General features: G+C 37.6%; 1 protein-coding gene across 4 annotated transcripts in view; it reads left to right on the top strand.

Moving 5' to 3' along the window:
* The window catches only part of CERT1 (ceramide transporter 1), an 80,907-nt gene that overhangs the window by 38,187 nt on the left and 17,682 nt on the right, over positions 1-25,038 (top strand). For all 4 annotated transcript variants that reach the window (XM_082336127.1, XM_082336125.1, XM_082336126.1 and 1 more), the window contains 4 exons: positions 11,952-12,059; positions 13,323-13,461; positions 14,440-14,523; positions 20,284-20,441. In XM_082336127.1, the coding sequence (XP_082192253.1) occupies positions 11,952-12,059; positions 13,323-13,461; positions 14,440-14,523; positions 20,284-20,441 (489 nt within the window). The remainder of the gene's footprint in view (positions 1-11,951; positions 12,060-13,322; positions 13,462-14,439; positions 14,524-20,283; positions 20,442-25,038) is intronic.

The raw sequence follows: 25,038 nt of genomic DNA on the forward strand, positions 1-25,038 counted from the left end.
AAACCTAAATGCTGTCACTTCCAAACTGTTGAAACTTCCCTTTCAGGAAAGAAAAAAATAGTTCTTTGTCTGTCTTGACACTGTTTTGCCACTCTTGGGCCTGTATTCGAACAGCAGCTCGAAGTTACAGCTTTATTTATAAGTAGTTACAGTTAAGACTGTTTAAAGCTGGACTAAAGCTTTCGGTCTGTTCCAGCCTAACACACTTGATTAATTATAAACAATGCAGATTGTTTCACTTTGACCAGCCCAGTCTTTCTTTGCCTGTGTGTTCCAGTTATGTTTCATAACAATCACTTTGGCTTTGAAAAGAGAGATTATAATTCTCTGAAGAATGCATCCTTATGGGGGGGAGGCCTGAGTATCTAATTGGGCATGCTCTGAGCAGGACGTGGTACTAGAGATATTTTTCAACCTAGTCCTTCTGATTCTATGATAAAACAATGTTTCTTATATAGCAGTTCAATTCTTCCTTGCTCATGTCAGTATTTTCTACTTCACAGCAAAAGGATTCCTATCTTGAAATGATTCTTTTTTTTAACAAAGTGAAGCTTTATTGCCTCAGTTTGCTCATTTTCAGACTTTGCAAATAAAAGATTTAGTTAAACTGTCTCCTTGAAGTTTTGCTTTATTCTTGCACTGTTCAAAGGTGCAGCTTCTACTTATTTCCATTCTTGTTTTGACCCGCCCCCAAATATGCTAAATGAGGTTAAGCAGAAAATAAAATATCTATTTCATGTGTTTAGTGGTCTTAGTAGGTTTGAGGAAATCTGTCAGGTAAACCTGCCATTTTGAAATGTAAAAATAAAGTGCAAAGATAAGCAGCAACAGCTATTTAGACTACACTTCCCATAGTCTGATCAAACAACACATAGGACTTAAGGTTTGTGCAAGTGTATCTAATTGATCTTCAGAGACTTACTGGGCTGATTTGTTTTAATTCTTGAAAAGAGGCCATCATGGCTGCTAGTCGCATGTCTTTAATAGAGCGAGTGTTCAGCTGGCAGTACCAGTCATACATTGCCTCTGTTCTTGGAGTATCCATGTGAGTAGACAAGTGATGCACCTGGAGTAAAACCATGCTCCATTATGTGTTTGGGCTTGGTCCTATGAAAAGGAAGTCTGCAATACGTGACCTGAGGCTGCAATTAGACGCAAAACTTGTGTGTCACCTGGCTGGAAAGGTTGTATGCCAGCCTCATTGATTTATAGTGTCTTGATATAAAATGCTTCAAAAAAGTCTTATCTTTTTAGAGCCCTGTGATACACAGGCAATCTGCAAAGTTACTATATGCAAAGACTATATGCAGATGTCTCAGAATATGAAGATCTGATGGCAGAATGTGTTTCGTCACTGCTATGCAGAATGGGCAGGGAACGCCTTGCCTCACCTACCATCAGGTCGGAGTCTCCCTCCCCTCACTTAGCAATGGAGTGAAGTCAGCTTTTAATGTGTTGCAATTCAAAGCAGATAACAGCAAGAATATGGCCATTCTCCTTAAGACTTACACCACTCCCCCATACAGTCCAGTGTCTGCAGGCAGTAGCATCAGTGTTTCAAGTGGTTTGTGAGCTCTTAACACATGGATGGCTTTCTCATGATGAATTCTTCGGGGATATACCGCTGTAAGGGAACCAGCAATGGGATTGGACTTCAGCGGTGTGTAGAGAATATATGGGTCTACAAAATAATTTATTCTGAGGACATACATATTGAATGTGTTTCTGCAGTTGCTTGAACTTTTCATAGTATAGTATGCAGTTAAGGTACGACTTCTTGCAGAAAGTGCTCCTACAGCTTGTACAAAACACAGTGGTGCTGTAATGAAACGAGACAGTTTAGTTACTAGAAGACTGAGTTAGAATAGGCTACTAAACTGCTTATATCAGTAGTACACTATTCTCTAGCTAATGCTTATTGCAGGGAGGTTTTTTTGCACTGCCCTTAGTCTTGTTCATACTTTTTTACCCCTCTGGAAAGCAGTAAGAACAAAAAAGGTGACCCACAGCTTAATGCACAACCTAACAATGGCCAACAGTATTACAGTCCTGTATAAAACTGGTGATAAAGCTTATCTTCAAAGTCCTGAGCATTTTACAGCCTAGATCCTTTCATTTGCTTTTTTCTGGTGCACTAGAAGCAGCCTTTTGTGAGTTGTTTTGCCACCAGTTCCTAGGTTTTCCTTCAAGGGCAGGGTAGGTCGGCTTGTTGTAGAGACCTGTGCTGTGCTTGAAGTTGTTTTTCCTATTGTCTTGCACAGAGGGTGTTGACTTTCAGCAAATAAAAGCAGTCTGTTTCTTTTTGCATGAATGAGTAATGATAGTGTAGGGGGTGTTTTTATTGGCAGATTAAGTCATATTTAATATTTTTACTGATATGTTTACTGATATTGTCTGTAATGTCAGATAACATTTTAATTATCAAAGATTAGCTTTCTGAAAGTTGCATTGCATAAATTTAACAGTTCTGCAAACTCCTAAGTAAGCCTGCTTAAACTTAAGTGTTATGAATAGATAACTTATTTCAAATGAAATGTCTCCTTATCACTACTGCATGACTTTTTATGGGTTTGGAAGGGTTTAGCTAAACTTTGTTTCTTCTGATGCTTCTCAAAGTGCATTATGTGTACAGGGAAAACTAGTTTGGTGAGAACCTACTTAATGCATACTCTGTACATGAAGAAATCCTGTGCCTGTTCATCTGGCTGGTATATAAAAACTCCTTTTCACGATGAGCTCTGTGTTTGAGAGTTGCAGACTAATGGCAAAGCAGTTGAATGTGAAGAAAAGTCTTCTACTTGGACATGGCACTTGAGACAGAGGTGCCCAGTTTTCTGTATGTATCATATTAAGTGTTCTTTTTTACAGCTAAATGATATTGAGCCTAACTACTTTGTTAGATGAAGTTTTAAGAAATCTGTGCCTAAACAATTGTCAGTGTTTAATTTGGTGCTAATGACTTTGGACAGTCTTAGCTGGAAATTAATGTGGTGTTAGTTGGTTCACTGTTTTGAACTGGCTGACCAAACTTCAGAATAGTTTCTTTAATCTCTTATTAAAGCTTCTAATTCACTTTCATTCTTTCAGCAACAGGTGTCATTGTTACTTCTTGCATACTGTGCGGAAAACTTTATCCTCACTTAGCAATGTGTCTCATATGTAATTATAAAGGCTAAAGGTAAAACTGTTCTAATTGTCTGCCAAGGAAAGGAGGTTTATCTGCACAGGGACTGAAGCAGCAACAGGCTAAGGGTTACTGTTGGACTTTGACCAGTAGTAACCTTTAGACGTGTCTGTTTCCTTTTTGCTGTTTCCCTCTAGTGGTCACACAGAATATTGACTTGGAGAGGTTAAATACATGAACTGGTATCTTTTCAAATGCTTCTACATAAATAAACTAACACAGAAGTAATAAGAGGTGTATAGAAACTTAATTTGCCTTGTCCTGACCTGTTAGAATGCAGTGTATCATGATATCTTGTGATGGGAGGACATACTCTCATGTTTCACATTGGTGCTTCAACAAGCTTTTGGAAATTATCTGAATTTTTATCCTTTTGGATATCCAGGTGTGCCCTTTACTTGAAACTCATCATACAGAGCTCTTAGTGTAATCTAAATTTGCTTCTAAAGTTTTTTGAGGTGGGAACTGCGCTATATGTGTTTCTTTGACTTTCTGTATCTGGGACTAGGTCTTACGTCTAAACAGTTGAAGTGTTAAGATAATTTATCATTTCAGCATTTTGTTTTTACCACATTAGGCTTGTTCTTGGCCCACAGACTAATATGAGAATTATAGAATCAGGTAGTGCCGGTCTTTGTAAACCAATTCATGTTTTTATTTAACTTCTTAAAAATGTTTGTGCATCCATTGTTTATCAGGTGTTTGACTTAAGATCTTGCAAATGTTTCTTAGTGTGTAAGCTCTTCTCGGCTTGTTGTGCAGAATTGTTCTTTTTCTGTTTATACAGTTATCTTTTCAGAACTTTATAATCGATACTTTCTATCTAGTGTGTTAATCTTTTGGGGGAAAAAACAAAACAAACAAAACCAAAAACAACAACAACAAAAAACCCAAAACAAATTACCTTTGGACAGAATTACTGCCAACTTAGTTTGATGTTAAGATATGGAATATTTATGTTGCCAAACTGATGTATGGTTGGAAAAGGGCATAAAGCTTCTACTGATGGCAGGATTCTGTGTGCACAAAGAGCTCTCAAACCAGACTGGGCTTCATTTCTAAACAAACATAATTTTGATACAAATAGTAGGACTGTTTTTATGAAACTTAAACCCTGGACAACTTCAGGAATCTGAAGCTATATCAGGAACATGACAAAAAGATGAATGTCCTGGGGAGTCCCTTATTTCATATAACTTTTTTTGTTGAATTGTGTAATGGGTGCAGCAAGCCTCCCTTGGTTTTGAGGGAAGTGGGTGTTGAGACCTGATAAAAAGAAGGGCTACAGCAAGGGGAAATAAGAAGAATAGGGAATAGGTTTTTAAAGTCAAGAAAAATGTGTTAGATTTGATAGGGTGTGAAATGCAAAACAAACACTGTGTTGCAAGTAAACTTCTCTTTTCCCCTGCCTCTACCCAAATTACCATTGTAAGACTGGAGTTTAAACTGAATGTGTTCTCATAATTTTCCTTTGGGTGTAAGATCAATTTTTCAAATTTTCTTAAATCTGTCAAACATAATATGGACTTTTCCATCTTTGACAATTCCAACTTTCTTCGTCCTCCAGTGCTTCTACCTGTTGCATACTCTGAGGTATGCTGAGCATTTAACAGAGGCTTCTATTCTGATGGCTAGGTGAATGTCTGAGGATTGAGTGAAGGGAAAAAAAATCTGTTCCCATGTGTAGCAGTGACGAGATACTGTTAATGGCACTACGTGAACAAGAGATTTAATGATCTGTGTGGTTTTTTGCAGAAGCATGTGCTCTGGTAGTTTTTCTGCTTAGTGGTAAGCCTGCTGATGGATTTGTTCTGTGTTGCTGTAAAGTTTTTTTTTTTTTTTTTTCTGGTCCATTTCTTCCTGTGTAAGTAAGAACCTTGCCTGCACCTGTACTTTGAATTCTAGCGTTCCCTGATATAAAAATGTTTCATCTGAATAAGCAAAGTGTAGGGTTCTCAACTCCAGGACCAAAACTGGCTCAGACTTGCAACGAGTAACTTTCTGCAAAGGTGAAAAAAAAGCTTTGCTGTTCAACCATGGTTTCTCCTTTGAAGTCTGATGATGGTCTTTAGCCCAAGGTTTTTCAGTGTAACACTGATTATGGATGTGCTTTTCCACTTCCCTACAGAGGCGATATTAATATAATACTTTACTACCTTAAATAGGTTTAAAAAAAAAAAACCAACCAAGTGGAGTAAGAGGCAGCCATTCCTTCCCTGCCACTTTGAAGGATAAGTAAGATACTACCTAAATGTGTTAACTGTGAACACGGGGCACAGTTTGGTCCTGGTGGCTGCCGGCCGGAGCTGGGTTGTGGCTGCGCGCGCTGTCCCTCCGGCTGCTGGGCGCTCCGGGGAAGGGCGCTCGGGCTGGTTCTCAGGCTCCTGCAGCGGGTTTCCCTGCCGCCTCCTGGCTGGCTGCCTGCTAGCACTAGCGCGTTGCCCCTGGCAACGCTCCCTTTTCAATTTTATACATAACGATGATGTAATAATATTGAATTTAACTATTAAGTGCAATTTAACTATTATGTAATTCCTTATAACTGTTAAAAAGAATGATGTGACAAGTGCTTTCAGTTAGAATCAGAACTGTTCTTACTTTTAAAGGCACAGTTGCGCAGGGAAAGACTATCCTTAAACCAAGATGAAGCAGTATGTATTTGAATGAACGTATTCTTTGAAATCTATGACTATTCCCTCTAGCTTTCAAAGCATTAAAGCAAGTAAGAACACTTACTTCAGTGAATTGGGAGCCGAGGCCAGAACATGAGTGCTTTTCCTGACAGTGTCTAATGGCAGAATGGAGGTTTCTAATTCTTGGGTAGCTCTACAGGTCTTACTCGTCCCTCTCCTGACCACCCAGATTCATAGGAGGGACAAATGTAGCCCTCTTGCTATGTAGCCGTCTTGCTATAGCCTCATGGCCCAGCAGTACAAGCTGGTTTAGTTTTATTACTAAGTCAGTATACCAAGGGATGCAGTTATTGTCAGCTTGGGTTTGGGTACTTCTGCTCACGGAGAGTTTTATTCTGTAAATTCACACTTTGACACAGTGTTTCCCCAAGCCTGAGGAGCAGGATGGTAAAGGCATTCTGTTGCTCATCTTCTCTGTGGGCTCTTAAGTGTCCTTCTGCTCAGTGTCCTGGCTGTTCTTCATTCTGCTTTTGGAGTGCCTGCCTCTCCTTAGTCAGCTTTTGTGGAATCTTAGCATTTAAAGACTTTGGATAGTATTTGATGAATAGTTTTCCTGTGTACATTAACAGTTAAGAGAACTCATGGAAAAACAGTACATATCCATGTAATTAAACATGGGTGTGAAGTATGTGGATAAAGACTACATCAAAGGCCAGTCATTTGCCTTTGGCTGCCTCTTTGTCAGCCTGTGTTCTCTTCTCTCTGCAATGATTTGTGTTGATATTGCTTCTCGTCTCTTTCCCTTGCCTTAGAAAGCAGTATGTGGTTCAGGGTCTTATCAGCCTGTGTACTACTCTAGCTCATGCAGCTGTTAGAGGTTTATTGTCTACAGGCAACACAGGGTGACTTACCAAAAGTATATGGAGTTTGAGAAGTAAGGACCCAAAAGATACTTGTTACTTAGATTGGACAAGTGAGTATAGCAGTTACAATAATCTTAGGGCTATATTGCTAGAGTTTCTGTTTTTTCCAGTTGTCGTTATATGTATTTTTCAACTCAGTATTCCTGTTTTTTTCCTTGTGTGCACATAGTATGGTTATGTACTATGGAACTGCAACATTTATCACTGTTGAAGGAAAAATATGTCTACATTTCTTTACCTGTTTTTGCAGTTGCAAAGAAAGGTCATGTTAGGAGCTTTTTTGCTTTCTACGTAGTCTCCTGCATTGTGCTTCGGAGGGGGAATCACCATCCAGCTACCGTGACCTGGATTGTGAAATTCCCATCTCTGCCTTCCTGCTAATAACTACCTCATTTTTGAAATCCTAAATTTTCGTTGTCAGCTGCTACGGAACAACTGAAAAATCAGACCTACAGACACATGTTAATTGTATCTTTAACTTCAGTCCTCAGAAATGCATCCCAGACTGCTCTACCTGTAGTGTCTGTGGTGTTCTTACTGTCTGCAGCCATCCCTAGGTAGCCCTTCCTTGGCTCATCCTAGCAGTAACCCTTCTTTCTTCAAGTATATGTTGACACATTTGCGGCAAGTCTAAAAATTGCCCTTGGAACATAGATGTTTTACAGAGCTTGTCTGCTTAGTCTCCAAGTCTTTCATAGTACCTTCCAGCTCTTTCATTTTGTGTTTTTACTTTTTTTCTACATTTTTGTTTTTTATAAGATACTGTGGTTTGATCTCTTGCATGTTTTAGTAGGATATTTCACAAATACTGCAGAGGACATGATTTAGAGTCACTGTATTCTAATGTCTGTTTCATCACCTCCTAGGGTGAGCCGTATGTCTTAGAGGGAGGAGCTGCCTGCTGCTTGTGTTATGTAAAATAATAAATAATTTATAACGCTAACTGAAAATACCTGCCTTGGTGGACAAACATACATTGAAGTGCTTGACAGGCACTAAATTGAGACATAATCAAAATAATTCCTTGAAGACATGGGAGAATAATTTGCTTTATTTGATTTTTTTTTTAAGTGCGGGAGCTTTCCTGTGAGTCTGTGCTTCACTCGAGAGTATTATTGACCCACTTTAGGAAATCCTTAACTGGTGGATCAGTGTGAGCCATAATGGAGGTCTGCAATGTGATTCTGCAAATACTTAGCTATTTTACTGAAAGCAGCTTTTCTGACGTACTGCCTTGTTGCTGATGCCAGCACCTGCTCCAGTAAAGAATCACATGAAGCTTTGGATCATGTGGCTTTTTCCTCTCGTCTATCATAATGAAAAAGCATTTTGAAAGGATTAATGGATTTTGTGCACCGCCTTAGAAAGCTGAAGGTGTTGCAATGTACTAACAAATGCCAGTTTTAGTGTAGCTTTAAAGCTATAATGTGTGCATGGAATTTCAAAGAACTGCATCTATATACCGAGCATGGTAATTTAGTGTTAGTGCTTGATGGTATGGATTGATACAACTTCTGCAAGTTATTTTGTTTTCAAGCAGAGACTGTTAGCTTCTATCATATGGACTGTACCTGCTTTTCCAATTTTTATTTTGGGAAATTAAAAAATTTGTAAACAGAAGAAGCTTGTGTCAACATTCCTCTTCTCAATGTAATTGAGTATTTCTGCAGTGAATAGTTAATGATGATCTGCTTTGCAAGACATAAATGCGGCAGTGACCTGCTCTCATTTAGATGTTGCGGTAGTAGAATGGTGGGGCTTTGCATGATGCATGCTTTCATTGTTTGTGTTAAGCTGCTTGCCTGTGTCTGCTGTGAGCTGGGTGGCTTGTCTCTGCATCAGTTATAAAGGAATACTTATTTTCTGTTTCTTCTGATGAATAAGTATTCTTGATGTAATTTTGGTTTTCCCTCTTGGCTATCAAAACATAATTGTCTGAGACAGTTTTGTGAACGTGATCTGTAAATGCACATGCTTTGGATTCATGTTGTGTGCTGTTCTGTCTGCTGAATTTGCTCCTTGGTTGCAAATAGTTAAAATTACATAAATGCTTTCTATGTAGCACCTTTTTATTGGTAGGGTTTGCAGGCTGATAGCTGTATACAGCTGATAGCTGTATATGCTATCTTGTGTACAATCTGAAGTGTGGATAAACTGTTTAGTGGAATTATTAATCACAAGTACAGATGACAGTCAAATAAATATACTGCTGGAAAGGCATCTTAAAAAAATCAAGCTTACATACTGATATGGAAATAACTTGTTTTTCTTTCACCCTCAGCTTTTATTTTGTGAACTAAATTAACTGAGCATTGATTGTATGGGTAATAATGGAACAAAAGGATTTCATTCAAATGTAGAATATAAGTCACCAGATTTTCTACTTCTAAGATTACATCTATTCTTCTAAGTTCTAGAGTAGTACTTTTAAGATGTGACTTTGATTAAATTTTCAAATACAGAAATTCAGGAATTTCACTTCCTTAGCTTAAATTCAGGTTTTGCATAGGTGTATCTTTCTCAGATAAAGGAGAAAGCAATCAGAAGACATTTGCTGTCCTTAGTTAAAATGCTCTAACCTCAATGCAATGGGTATTTTGGCTACATTTAAAAATTGATCTGTTCATTAAGTCATATGCTATTGAAATGAAATTTTACCTTTTTTCTAGTGTGTACAACTTACAGAGAAAACAGAATGAGTCCCCACTGTCAAACTGACTGTAGTAAAAGCACGTTCAGAGTCATCTTAATATTTGTAGCATATGATTAAATAAACACTGAAGTTACCAGTAAAACAGTGAAGTTTTTTAGATTTGCATTTAGAGGAAATATTAAAAGAAATGTTTCATGCTTCAAAGTATTGTGTGACTCTCATAAAATGCTCCTTTAAGGTTTATGTTCATTAAACACTTCTGAAATGAAGTAATATTATGCCCAAATCTCTTACATGTTCTCTTAAAAATCTTTTTATTCCCTAACCTACTTTGGTTTTACTTGTCAAGCCTTTGGAGGACTTTAAAGTCCATAAAAAGAGTGAAAAGCCCTTACTTGAGTACTTGCAAAAAAACAAAGCGTCATTATTTGGTTTCTGTTATACTTAAAATTACAACCCAGTGAAATAAGGTATAATCTTTGCACTGAATTGCATTGCAATTCAAAATGTGGTCCAGTATCCTAAATACGTTAACACTCGAACTGATATTCTAAAAAAGTCCCATGTATCCAATGTGAATGCTTTTAACAAAAAGCCTATTCCAATGGATATTTTAAAGCCAAGCTGTAAAACAAATAGTAGGACTAATTCTTAAAAATGGAGCTTTTAGCACTTTGGTTGCTACGCTTATGTAGCTATTTTTCTAGGACTCTTGCTTAGTATAAAATAACTTTAAATGCATGATTTACAGCAGAAATTACTAAATGACTAATACATCCTTATAGTATAACTTAATAAGGAAAGTATATCTTGTGTTCTATCATTTGCACTCTAAGCTGTCATTAAACATAAACTTCTATTTCTGCTAGTTCAGATAAGTTGCAATACTAATTTTTTACTAAATTAAGAAATGAACTTAAGATGTGCCTTATTAAATCTCTTGAATTTGCAAGTGCCCCCCCCCCTTTTTCTTATTTTAAGTTGATCACTTAGCCTTCTTCCACCAAGAATTTTGGAGTATGTTTTTTCTGACTACACTTGCATTTCTTGGTCATGTTAATTTTTCAACTCTGCTTCCACTTTTGATACGCATCCTGTCTCTCTTCTGCTTCCTCAATGCTTTCTTGTCTTCCACCTCGTTCTTTAAATAGGCCAGATAGAAACTGACTCTTGGCTCCTTCTTGCTTGGTTTTGCTGGATAATCTCATTCAGTCATGTTCATTCAGAAATTATGTTGACAACTCTGGGACCCACATTTTTCAGTCATATCTTCATTTCTCTAAAACAGTGTTTCTATGCCATTGGTCCTCTGTAACCCAAACATATATACTTTGTCCCACACACTGCAGTTTGTCCAAATCCTCCTGTTTTAACCAAAACTTCAAACAACTTTTTGTCTTTTCTCCTGGCTTTTAATACTCTTTAAGTTCATTTGCATCTTAATTTATCAGCACTCTCCTGCCTTCCCAAAGCCTAGTTTCCAATTTTTCAGTAAAAAGTACAACAGCTAGAATTTCATCATTGCTTCTCGTTTGTTCCATATAATTTGTTTTGTCTCCCCTTCTCTCCATCTGAATTTCTATGCTACTGCAGAATTTCTTATTTCTGTCAAAAGTCCTTCACAATGTTGTCACTGTCTACTTGATCAAACTCCTCTGTTAACAGTATTTCAAATATTACTCTGAACTGTTTATTTGTTACATTGTCTTTCAGGGGTTTTCTTCTCCTTTGCCATACACAGGCCATTTACGTTAACCTTTAAGGAAATATTTTTCTTCCAGTTTCTCAATATCTGCTTCCATTTCATTTGTGAGGAAATTTGTCAAACTTGATAGTTTTAGATCTTTTAAATGTTACTTTAATCAAGAGGTGGCTTTCTTTTTTTCATTATTTAATTAGTTAGTATTATTGTCTTCTCGCTCTTGCTTTTAGTGTCTCACCTGGTTTTATGTAGACTTTTGTTCTTTGCAAAAAATAATTTCAGTCTAGTATAAAGAATTTTGCTGAAGAAGCCTGGAACAAGCAAAAAAAAAAACTTGGTAGCAGTAATTGTCTGTCTGTTTTTCTATGATCTCTATTTTGTTGTCTTTAAAAATAAAATGGCACTATTTGAATGATTGGAAGGATTGACTGAGGTTCACTGTCTTCAAACTGAACCATGTTAATCCCCAATTAGTTCTACAGTACTGCAGGTTTTTGAATGCTGTGTGAAAATTGCTTGGTAGGGATTACATAAACCAAAATAATGGAATATTGTTCCTTCTTTGAATCCTTAAATGTATGTTGCCTTGTTCTTTTGGGGGCATATAATAGGTTATAGATAACTATTTTATTACAGATCATTATGATAACAAAAAAATAGATTCATAGTAACTTTACAGATGCTGTATCAGCATCTTAAATATGCAGGCACAATTTGAGATATAAAGCCCCTGGTGCGTCCTGAAAAGAAACAAATGGACTGGTTTCAGAGGAAATGACATTAATCTTGCTTTCATTATTTTTTTTTTTTTTATTAAAAACCTCAGCACTCTAGTTTTGTGTGGTTTGTTTTTTAGACTGAATCTGGCTATGGATCGGAGTCAAGTTTACGACGCCATGGCTCCATGGTGTCTCTTGTTTCTGGAGCAAGTGGATACTCTGCGACATCCACCTCTTCGTTCAAGGTTAGTGAATAAGATTTTCTTAGTATTGGTGCATAAATAACATGCGCAACTGGAAAAGAAATAACTTACATGAAGACTTTTTCACACAGCTATAGAAAAAATACAAAATATTTGGTTTACTGTGTTAGTAATTCATTATATGATGATGAACAGATCATACAGGAAGCTCTCTCGTGCCTCTGTGCAGTTGTCCCTTTTAAACTGTAGTGTCCTCTTCCAATGGCAAGAAGATCAAACCTGTGGGAGCATTTATTAATCTTTCCTAGTTTACTCCTCAGAATATCAGGGCCTCTAAATGAAAAGGAATGTCAGTTCTGTGACTTAATAAATTTGATTAATATTGATTGACAAGTGATGGTTTTCTTTGTCTCATACACATAAATATTTAACATATCAACTTGGTTGGGATGTACTTCTGGGAGAGCAGAGGAGGAGCAACACAAGAAAGGGGAGTAAAGATTGGAACAAAGATAAACTAGAGCTGACTGTTTTCAGACAAATAGGCATAAAGTTGGTAGCATGCAGTATCGCATTTTTAATAAGCTTTTGTCGAATGCTCTAAAGTAGCAGATGCAGTCAAGAGGAAAAATTGAGACCAGTGGACAAAATGAGTAAGGAACACTTGTTAGTTTCTTACATTCATAGAATCATAGGATGGTTTAGGTTGGAAGGGACCTTAAAGATCATCTGGTTCCAACCCCCCTGCAATGGTAAAGGAGACCTTCCATTAGACCAGGTTGCTCAAAGCCTCATTCAGCCTGGCCTTGAACAATTCCAGGGATGGGACATCCACAGCTTCTCTGGGCAACCTGTTCCACTGTCTCACCACCCTCATAGTGAAGAATTTCTTCCTTGTATCTCATCTAAATCTACCCTCTTTCAGTTTACAGCCATTACCCCTTGTCCTATCACTATGCTCCCTTGTAAAAAGTCCCTCTCCAGCTTTCTTGTAGCCGCCCCCCGCTTCAGGTACTGGAAGGCTGCAATAAGGTCTCCCTGGAGCCTTCTCTTCTCCAGGCTGAACAACCCCAGCTCCCTCAGCCTGTCCTCATAGGAGAGGTGCTCCAGCCCTCTGATCATCTTTGTGGCCCTCCTCTGGGCTCGCTCTTCTAACATTAACAGTATTTCAGCTGATACCTAAAATGTCCTTAGTGTACTTGAATTTGTTCTTCATAGCTGCATAAATCCAATGTTTTACTTATTCATTTAACTATTGCTGTGTATGTAGAAGCATTTAAGGCCTTTTTTCTCTTATATTTTCAGAAGGGCCATAGCTTACGCGAGAAACTTGCAGAAATGGAAACCTTTAGAGACATCTTGTGTAGACAAGTTGATACTTTACAGAAATACTTTGATGCCTGTGCAGATGCAGTTTCCAAAGATGAACTCCAGAGGGATAAAGGTAAAACTAACTGAAAACTCGTATCTCCATAGAATTTGGCTTTTTACACAGTAATAGCCCTTGAAATAGTTACTGTAGCATTTGATGCCATATAAATAAAATAGGTATCTTAAATTTACTCTTTAGTATAGGGATCAGTCATAGATATTTCTGCATAAACAGTGTTAACTATTTTCACATCAGATGTTGGATTCCCATAAAAATCTGCTTTACTTAGTGTTAAGCTGCAGTTGTCAACTTTACAAAAGACATGCTCTTTTAAGCATTTGATGTTACAGAAAAAAAACTGTTTACCCTCATAAGATGAATTCAAGTTAGTTTATTGCGATGTCTCTTACCTATTATTTTGAAAAACTAATAGGGTATTAGTTTGGATAGAAACAATACATTCTTTAAAAAAAGTGAAGGTGCTGCCGTAATGAATGCTCCTGAGATGTATTGGCTGGAACTGCAGCACCAAGTGCACACTTGAGGCCCTAGTAGATTCGGCTGTGGATGTCTATATATCTCTGAAATACTCTTCTCAGATCACAGCTTGTTGTCATATCCATGCACTCTCCTGAGGCATTTATATTCATCCCTGGGTATTTTCTGGCAGCCTGAAACTTTTGGTAGTAAGAAGACAGTAGATAGTACAATTCCACTTCTTTGTGAACTTTCTAGTGTAGAAGAGTAGATAGTTGCTGAATCGTGGCTCCCTGCTTATCCAGTTGTTGTGTTGTTCTTACCATAGAATTGAGTGCTAAAGTTCAACACTGCGCAAATGTTAGTTTCCTGGTGGTTTCTGACAGTAATGTTGATAGTGGTCTCGGGTCAAAAAAAAAAGGGGGGAGGGGGGAGGGGCAGGGCTCATGACTGTTGTTATAAGAAAAAAATCTTAAATGCTGTTTAGGCATGAAGATACTCTTAATTCTTTCTTGCACACTAGAGAATTGGAAATGTTTCTCACTCCCATAACACACTCTCTTTCAAATTTAGTGGTAGAAGATGATGAAGATGATTTCCCTACGATGCGTTCGGATGGGGATTTTTTACATAACAGTAACAGCAGTAAGGAAAAATGTAAGTGTGGCCCAACTTTTTCACTGAAAATTCATATGAATGGTATGATTATAAGCCTGATAACAACATGGGTATTTATGCTCTTTTCTAAGCTGAAAATGGCAAGAATAGTTACTTAAATGTATGTGACAGGACGTTCTTATTCATGTTATCATGCATTAGCTGCTTTTCATGATTCTCTGAGTTATTCTTAATTCACACAAATACTAATCCAAGCTTGTCAAGCTGGAATTTTCTATTCTGTGTCCAAAGCCATTTTCACTACAAAATTCTGTTGAAACAGCTGCGTCATTCAGATATTGGGAACTGAGATTTGTAACAGGTAGCTGCAGTTTTTCTTGCAAGTGTTACCTGCTTTAGGAGTGTGGTGGAGCACAATGCTTTTCCAGTTAGGTATGTCCCAGTACGGTTTTTCCAAGTTCTATGGCTACGTAATGATTAAGTCAACACTGTTACTGAATCTCACTCATCATAATTTTAGCACTTTTGTACTGTATTTTTCATTGTTATGATGAACAGAATTCTGATTTCAATTCTTATCTTAAATGATCTACTTATTGTACTCACTGCAGCCGTGCAGTAAAGATGAAGAACTCACGTGCAGTTCTAGAAATCTGATAGTTCTAGCCTGGCAGAAGTTTTGTGCAGGCATTTAAAACCTACTTGCATTCTTCTTAGACTTTTTCTTGTTTCCTGACTGAAATATTTTAGTGTTTACATTCTCCAGATGTTGACAATTCAGTTAGTCCTAAGGTATTTATTAGACTTTGATTCTCAAAACTTTGAAGATGCACTACCTCCAGTTTCAAATCTGCTAGAATCTCTGAGGGAAATAATCACCAAAAGTGTTTTTAAAAATGTAAACACTTTCCTCAACAACTGGGAAAATATATGGGCAAAATAAGCCTTTTCAGTCTTCTCTTTTCTTTTTAATTGACTGTTGTCCCCATGTGTTACATCTTTCTTTGCTGTATTGAAGTGCTCTTTCTAGACTATGGCCAAAACTGTTATGAGGAATGAGGAAAGGAAATGGAAGGAGCTTTCAGTATACTTCCAGAATTCATCATATGAGTAGATGTTTTTCGATTACATAAAGTCCTTGCTCTGCTGAGGATTAATTGTAATGCTTTCAGAGGTTAAGTAGCATATAACTGAAGTTTTGAATAAATCTTTCTTGCCTCGTATCACCAAAGATAAGCAAGCTTGCAATGCTCACCTGTAAGCAAGTGCACAGTTCCACTAACCCTATTGTGTATAGAAAAGTGTACATTTTTTGAGGACTTTTAAGTCAGAACAAATTTCAGAAAACTGAGAAAGCCTTCTTTAAAAAAATGTTAAGTGAGAATTTAATTTTACTGCATGATTCATTTTGAAAGAAATGTCTTTGTCAAACTTAATTTTTGTAGGATCATGTAGGAGTTTCAGCTTAATTTACCTTTAGAACATTTCTTCATATCTACATTCTTCTGGTGTATCTGCTATATATACACATACGATAGGGGGAATGTCATTAGGAAAGTCTATATTTTTAGTACATCTGGTCATCTTAGAACATTTAAATGCAAAGTAAGTGACTTCAATTTTTTTTCATCACCTGTTTAACAGGAATGTGAAGTGATATCAATATTCTTCTTGTAAAAAGTTCTGTATCAAGTCTTTGGGAACTTGCATGCTAAGAAATTGTTATGTGTTATGGGTACCTGTATATAAACTCACTTACTGTAGCTCACTACAGAAAATAATTTCTGCAACCCCTTCCTTTTTGCAGAACTTCTAATTCCAGTTATGATTCCTGATTCCATTAAATCTACTTTGTGTCAATTATTTCTATGAAAAGCTTTATCTCCATTTTAGTTTTTCTGTGCCTCAGTTTGATTTCTAACGGCTAAATCCATTAAATATTTAGTAGCTGAGTGCTGCAAAGCTTGATTAGAAATGAAAAATTAGTCTCAGCCCTAAAGTGGAATCATAAGTCATAAGTGATGCAGTGGGGGAAGTAGATGTCTCAGGCTGAGACAGCCCTGCCCATGTATTGGGCAGAAAACTACTCAGGCTAACTGATAAGGAAACATTTATCTTCAGCTTCACCATTTTCTAAAGCTTAGGCTCAGAGCAGCTGTTAAGATTCTTTGGCTTCTCAAATTTCAGGTTCCCTTCTTGAAGTCTCTATCCAGTCCTGGAAGGACTGGAAAAATCTTTTTAACTGTAGCTGAGAAGTGGTTGCCTGTTTATTCTGGGGCTGTTCTGCAGTCAGTGCTCCACGAAGCGAGAAGCATGGGTTCAACATCTTATTTAGCCTGCTATGATAAGAAGGAGAGTTTGAGCCTACTGTTAAAACCACTAGTGCACCAATCTAATGCTCAAATCATTAGGTTTAAGACTGACTTAAGGGACCATATTCACATTGAATTCACATTGTCTTTTGAAATTTGTTTCCTTCTGCACCTTTCCTGGGTGGGAGGAGAAAGTTAATATGACTAAAGAGATTTGTGTACTACTCTGAAGAAGATGTTTTAGATAGGGAGGCTTTTTCTTTTCTGTGTTCTCTAGGATCTTTGAAGAGCTGGGAAGAGCACTAGGAAGGTATTTAAATCTATTGATCACTTTCCAATTAAAAAAAATCTGGTAGCTGAAACAGTGATCACTTGTATAAAACACCAAGAGAGAGTCTGACTGATGCATATTTACCCATTGGGATCTTACATTCTAAGAATATAGAATCTTGATCAGCAAGTGTTCCTGTCCATCCACTCAGGAAAACGAGCATGTTTGGATTTAGGTTATGTAAGAATAGGAAGAGCAGGTGAAACCTACTTAAGGAACCTCTTTGAAGACAGAAGGTGTTTTTGCACTGGAACTATAAAGATGGGAATGGTACCGAGGCTGAAGGAGAGAAATTTGATGTAAAACACAGTGGGATTTATGCTGGGTTTTGTGTTTTGAATGGAGGAAGAGTATTGAGCAATGTATTGCTGAAATAATGGGGTTGTTCTCAGAGGAAAATGAATCGTTTTGATCCTACTGCTATCCACAGAAAATAAACAACAGTAGGTATCAATAAATGAGTCATGCACTTGACCGTTTCTTTTTCACTTAGAATTAGTTTAGTGACATAAGATGTTAAGGTGGCATAAAGTAGAAAAGATAAAGGACCTTCTTTATACTTACTGTCTTTAAAATAATTCTGTTTCACTGGAAAACAGATTTGATCAAACAGGTGATGTTTGGAACATCTGGGAAACTGTTACAAACAGAATTGTAGAAACAAGAAGGGAAAACAGACCTTTCAAAATAGAGGTGCAGGAGAGAAGGGCTAAAGAGCTATTGAAGACTAAAGCATGGTATGAAGAATCCTTTATATGAAAGGCAAGAGAAAACAAATCAGAATATAAAGCAAAATGCTTAAAAGACAGGATAATTAAAAAGGAACCACTTGGAAGGTGTTGAAATTGAAGTTAAAGTAGGAGAAAAATCATCCTAATGCTTTTTTCAGTTGGCTGCATGCAGTTTGATCACCAAGCTAGAAGACCAGTTGCAATGGTAAGAACACTTTCCTATTAGCCTTTACCTTGAACCATATAGATCTCCTGATACCAGATTTCATTTTGAAACACTTGGTATTGTAGCTGACATGAAAAAAGCGTAAAAAAGGAATAGGAAAGATGTTCAGGCTCTCCAAACAGAAAATCTCCTGTCAAATACTTGTAACGTGCTGAAGCTCAGCTGTTACTGAGATGGGGCCTGAGGTCATCTTCTGACATGTTCTGGGAAGTCAAATGTCTCGTGTGATTAGGAATGAATCAAAATACTCCCATCCATTGTAGGGAATCTCTTGAGTCACCATCTCTTCAAAGAAACAGGTTTTGCGTCTTTCTGCAACGCATTCGTTTTTGCCCAGAATTATAATGGCTGAAAGGAACTATGGACACTGACTTTAAAACTGCAAGCTCTGCATGTATCACTGCTGCTTTGACACTAGTCATTAAAGAATGACTTAGAATATATGATGACAGAAACTGTATGGAAGTTATTAATGAGCTGTAGCTGAGACCTGAAGATATCCAGGAACAAAAGCTGGCTTTTTTCCAGGAAATGAGGCTGCATTGCCGCATCCCTCTTACAATCTACCGTAGAGATTTCTGAAATATTTTATAGGGTTTCAGCCAGTGGTAGATTCTTCAGCATGTCTAGTGTGTTGCATAATTAAGAGAGAAAAATCACATCTATAAGCATTATAGCTGTGCTGGTAAGCCTGCATGTGAACACAGTCTACACCAGCAGGACAAATGATTAGTATAAACTGTATTTTTCAGTTGTGAAATGTTATGGGTGAAGCTCTTGTGTAGTTTTCGTTATTCTCAGTGAATCCACTGCGTCGCCTCCTTGCCAGCTTACACCATTTTCAGTCTCAGCCTCCTCCGTGTTCCCTCTGCAGCTGTTAGGGGGAGGGAGAGCTGCTCTGCTCATTATTGTTTCTGAAACAGATTTTTCTTTCTCTTACTTCCCTTTTTTTCTCCAGCCCCCATAGTCTTTACCTTTTAGGGAGTAGTATTGATTAACATGAAACAAAAAATAAGCTGTATTCTACTGTAGTATGGATGCTTATTTGAGGTATTTGAAGTAGTGTGTAGTCTGTAATCATCTGTTTGAAAAATAGTTTGATTCCTTCTGAAAGGAGGGTGTATAAAACCTCTAGAGACTTCAACCATTGCTTAAGACCATGTGACGATTGCTTTCTGTTCCTGGAGTGTAGATACTGTGCTCTACCATTAGAGAACAGCAATTGCATTTCTCTTCCCTACAAGAACTGAACTGCTTGAAAGCTCTGCTTTGCCCTTGCAGACAGATATTGAATAAACTTACACAAATATTTATTTGTATGTTTTAAACCATAACAGTGGCATGTTGACAAAGTGACAGACTGGGGAAAAAAGCGATATCCAGCTAGGTGATAAGTCATTAGCTTGCCCCATGGCATAGTAGGAGTTACTTTAACTTGCTGGGCTCGGTCGGCTCCAACATGGGTGTTACTTCTGCTTTCTAATATTTTCTGACATTAATGTGTAGTGTTTGATTTGTTATTATGTCAACCTACATACGAGTTTGACATATAATAGGTACTTTTTTTGTCGCACATTTTAAGTGACTTGTTTAAATAGCCTTAGCAACAGATGGCTTGGTTGACAGCATGAAGTAGTTGTTGGAACTGCAAAACCCACAGTACTTGGATAATTCAACACATTTGATACTTTTATCTTATATCATACCTTTTTCCTTTGAGGTTTTTAAATCTATAATTACCTGCTTAAAGCAACCTTCAATGTTACATTTTGGGTTTGATTGCATTTTGAAATTGTTCCTTTCTTAGTGCTGTATCAGATATGTTTTAAGGTTGCTCTGTGTTAATTAGGCCCCACTTCAAGCTGTCAAACTGCTATTGTTACAAAGTATTACCACTCCCTCCACCCACATGATTTGCGGAGTGCAGAGTAATACAGCATTACAAGCAGACTTGAAATACAGTATAGCAAGATGAAGCTGAAGGGATGTGTTCCTCCTTTTGAATATCTTTCCTTATCCTGTGGATAGCTAAACATTATTAGCACTCTTGATTTTTATTTTTAAGTTAAATTTCTAGCCAGTCTGTTGTTTTTTTTTTTGTTTTGTTTTTTTTTCAAACAGTTGTAATATAAGCATACATGTAAGATGCTTGTTTGAGTTAAAGGCAGCTATCAGTGAATGATTCGTGTTTGGTTTTAGTGTTTCCACATGTGACACCCAAAGGAATTAATGGCATAGACTTCAAAGGAGAAGCTATAACTTTCAAGGCAACTACTGCTGGAATCCTTGCTACACTCTCTCATTGTATTGAACTCATGGTAAAACGTGAAGAAAGCTGGCAAAAAAGGCTAGATAAGGTAAGATCATTTTCCTTTTACTTCTGTTGAAAAAAAAGTTTCTTTAGCCTGAAGTTGAAATTTCAAATGAGCTGCTGTTAACTTTTTTATTCCAGGTATTGCTTTTATTTTTATGTACAGCATTTATTATTTTTAGGTGCTTTCATTATTACTCCTATAAAATCTTAGAGGCTCATCCTGACTAGTGAGATAGTAACATTATTCATCATAGTCTTTCCTAGCCCTTGCTCAGATAGTATTCCTATATTATTTATATCTCTAGAGAACCTGATGGTATTCCATAGTAACAAGTATATTGCTTGCAGCCTTCTAAAAGAGACCTAATTATCCATGCTTGCAAAATTATGTGCAAACGTTTTAACTGTGATAAGAGATGGTGACAATACTGAGGAGAACAAGCAGTTCTAACTTTAAATGTCTTTAAGATACAATTATTTCACTTTCCTTTAGGAAATTGATGAGATTAAGTCACGTTTTATACTAATTGGTTAAATTTCTTAGGTGTGTGGTATTAGAATACCTGTTATTCTAATGGCAGTGGTAGTTCATGACTAGCCTATTCAACCACTATAGCAACTCGAGCAGTGTCTTCTCTCATGAGATGTGCTGGAGGCATGGCTAGGTTGTACTTCAGGCTTTGATTTCTAGAATCCTTCCATCACTGGCTGGTGTCCTGTGCAGTCCTCTAGCTGTTGTTGGCTTGTTTTTCATTTAACATGTTTCCGTGTGGTGTATACCACACTTCAAATCTTACTCTATATGTTTTAGCAGTACACGATTCAAAGAATGAGCACATTCAGACAAAATACATCGATGTTTGAATCCCTGCCCCTGTCTCCTGGGTTTCTTTGGCCACATGTCAAGGGCCTGACCCTGTCTAAGTGTATTGTGACTCCTGTCAACACTTAATTTTTTTACTGCTTCATCTAAGTAGTTGGAGGAATTACAGTAGATCCAAGACTTGAAGCTTGTTCACAGAATTATAGGGTCATTCAGGTTGGACTAGAGACCTCAAGAGATCTGTCTCTCTCCAACCTCCTGCTTACAGGGAGGACAGTTTGAGATCAGACTGTGTTGCTCAGGGCTTTACCAAGTCTGGTTTCAAGTCTCCAAGACTGGAGACTTTTCTGGCCAGCCTGTTCTGCTGCTCCAGTGTTATTATAGTGAAAAAGTTTTTCCTTCTATCCAGCTGCAGTAACTCTTATTCTGGTATCTGCCTATTGTTTTTTATCCTTCTACTATAGACTGGTGTGAAGAGTCTAGCTCAGTTTCTTTATGACTTTCTTGGAGGTATTGGAAGGCTACTGTTAGGTCCCCTGACAAAAACCTTCTCTTCCCTGGACTGAGCAAACAGTTCACTCTTGTTGATCAGATTTTGCTTAGAGCATGGATGAAGTGAATTTTTTCTTGTCCCTAGGTTAGTATATGTTAATACAAAATAAAATGTTAATATAAAATTTGAATTTGTTTAGTTAGCTGTCACTTTTTTTTGTCTTCTCTGGACTAACTTTAAAGCACTTGTTTTTAGCTGCAAGTGGTTAACAAATTCAAACCTAAGTTTCACTTTGGGTGTCACATGACTGATACCTTGTACAGCATGAGTAAATACATTTTCAAGGGAGTCACAAGCTTATTTGGACTTGTTTTCCCAGAAATTAAAATAGTAAAAGCTTCTAAAAACTTGGAGGTTTTAAGTTGCTCTGCTTTGGTAGACTTGAAACTTTTTTAAAGTCACATTTGTCAATTAAATTTTCTGCAGTTTACAGCACACTCATAGTAAAGTACTTTAATTCTAATATAATTACTTTTTATTTGTATTCCTCTAATTGATAGCCTTTTGGAAGAAGATATTTTTATTGAGTTAAATAATATAGAATTGTGGTGGGCTAGCCTTGGCTAACAGCCAGATGCCCACTCAGCTTCTCACTATCTATCCAGCAGGACTAGGGGGAAAAAATAGGATGAGAAAGCTGACGGGTCAAGAGAAAGACAGGGAGATTGCTTACTGGTTCGTGTCATGGCAGAACCTTCTTGACTTGGGGAAAATCAATTTGTTGCTGATTTAAAATAGATCCAGTTAATGGGAAACAAAAAGACAAACACTAAACTAGCTTTCTTCCCCCATTTCCCGAGCTCAACTTCGCTCCTTCACTGCAGGCCCTTCTACCAACTGCTTGATAGCCTCAGGCAGTGCGGGGTGAGGAATCGGGGGTTGCAGTCAGTCTAAAACACTTCATCTCTGCCACTCCTTCCTCCTCACACTTTTTCCCTGCTCCAGTGCAGGTCCTCTCCACGGGTGGCAGTCCTCTGGGAAAAATCTGCCACGGTGTGGGTCCTCCACGGGACCTGGTTCCTTCAGGAAATGTCCCTCTGCTCTGGCATGGGGTCCTCCATGAGCTGCAGTGTGGATAGGTTCTCTGCCCTGGAGCTGCTCCTCCTCCTTTTCTGTCCCTGGCATCTCCTCTGTTGTTCTGCACTTTGTCCCCCCTTCCTCCCTCCCTGGGGTGTGTTTTGCTCTTAAAATACGTTTTCAGAGAGGTACTGCACACATGGTGGACGGGCTCAGCTGTGTCCTGTAGTGGGTCTGTTTCAGAGCTGGCTAGAACCACCTCTGTCTGATACGGGGCAGCCCCTGGCCTCTTCCCACAGAGGCCACCCCTGCAGTCCCCCATGACCAACGCCTTGACACCTACACCCTTAAAGACAGCAGGTGACTGTATTCAGACCTCTGCTAACACTATTCCACCTCAGGTGTAGAGCTGCTTTTGTTTTTTCTTTTATCTTGTTGTTTTAGTGGTTAAACATGGTTTTATAAGAGTATCGTCTATAACTATGGGCCTGAGCAAAAAACATTGCTCTGTCATCTAATAAATAGATGTGGGAGGAGAATGGTGTTGATCTTTGTACTTTTGGTTTTCTTGGATGGATGTGTGAACTGCTCTGAAAAGGAAGTAAATACTGTGAGATGATAAAAGTTCAGAATACTTTCTCTGAGAGAGATTAGAGGGGAAAAATTACATTAAATTAGGCAGCTGTTTGTGTTTATGTTCTAGCTGGAAGGGGTTTAGAGCGCTCTTAAGTCTGTCCAGTGCCTGTAAAAGACCATCTAGCTGAGTTGAAAGGGGCAGCATCAAGTTTGTCCTTTGCATGTCAGCAGATTCATGCCACTGGCTCTGCGCTGCACAGGTTTGTCACAGGAAGAATAAGACCCCTGTCAGTGGCTAAAATCAATGAGTGTTTTACAAGTACTGTAAGTGCCACTGTAATCCAGCTCACTCTCCTTTCCTCTCCAGCCTCCTCACTCCACTAGCTTCAGAACTGCCTTTTACTTAACAGCAACACACAAAGGTGATTAGCAAGAGTCCTGCTACCTCACAAAATTACGCAGCCTCCATCTTGTAGAGGGCTAGCTTAGCATAAAGATGCAAGATAGATTTGTATCTGCTGGACTTGAAGCAAACATGTTTCAAAATTACAGCAGTCCTAAAAAATTTCTCATATTACAAAAAGTTCAAGTTCAGTAGAATTGAATCTGAAGGTGACTATAGTTTGACTAGAGATGAGTACAGTGTTAGAAGTATCTTTCTCTGTAACACCGGTTTTTTTTTAATAAAAGGGGTTTAAGTTACATTTTGAAGGTTGGAAACTATTTCTAAACCTTTGAAAACAAGAAATTATTATGAAAACATCTTTCAATTTTTGAAGAGACTGCTAAAATAATGCACTTAATGATTGTAATTTTAGAATTCTATGGTTTTCTTTCTGTTACCAAAACAGTCAGATGGACAGAATAAAATTAGTACAAAGCCATGTAATGTTATCTAAATGTAATTGTAGTTACAGCTTTGCTTTCAGCCTTTTACTCTTAGCTGTTAGGATCTTGAGCTTGACTTTTTATTTTTCCAGTACAGTATGTTTTTCAGTATGAGCCTCTTGAATATGTTTTAAAATAGACTTTTCTTAAAATGGATAAACATGGAAAGGATTTTATCTCTAGTATTTGGTTCATTGTTTTATTTGCAACAAAATCCTTGTGATGATGCTTTTCTTGTTGTCTTGACTACAGCAATATTTTTCTGTTCTTTTTTCCTTTGGTCTTACTAGTTGTTACTAATGAGCAAACTTATCTTCTGAACATTAAATTTTACCTTAAGATTGACATGTTTAGGTAGCTTATTTTGTTCACCTTTGACAATTGTAAATTAAATGTCTCATTAAATTTTACAGAGTTTTAATACACAAGTAGCTTTTCTGCTGTGCAGTCAGTTTCCCATTTCTGCCTTATTTAATGTTGTTACCAAGAGAAGCTGGCAGATTTGGAGAGTTGTCTTTTGACGCATGTGACTTATCACTAATTTGCAGATGGAAGTACAGAAAGTGTGGGGATTTGGGGTGAGCGGGAAGAGGAATTGTGGTTTGTTGGGTTTTTTGTTTGTTTTTCATTCCAAGTGTTCTGGTAAAACTTTTATGCTTTCTTTAAATGACTTACATTCAAGTCATGCTTTATGGATCTTCAGGACTTTCCAGTTACTTTCAAAAAAAGATAAATGTGCAAAATTTTGTGAAACATAGGTGTTAGCAGTTATTGCCTCTTTCT

Source organism: Platalea leucorodia, assembly GCF_965183815.1.
Source record: "Platalea leucorodia genome assembly, chromosome: Z".
NCBI lineage: Eukaryota > Metazoa > Chordata > Aves > Pelecaniformes > Threskiornithidae > Platalea > Platalea leucorodia.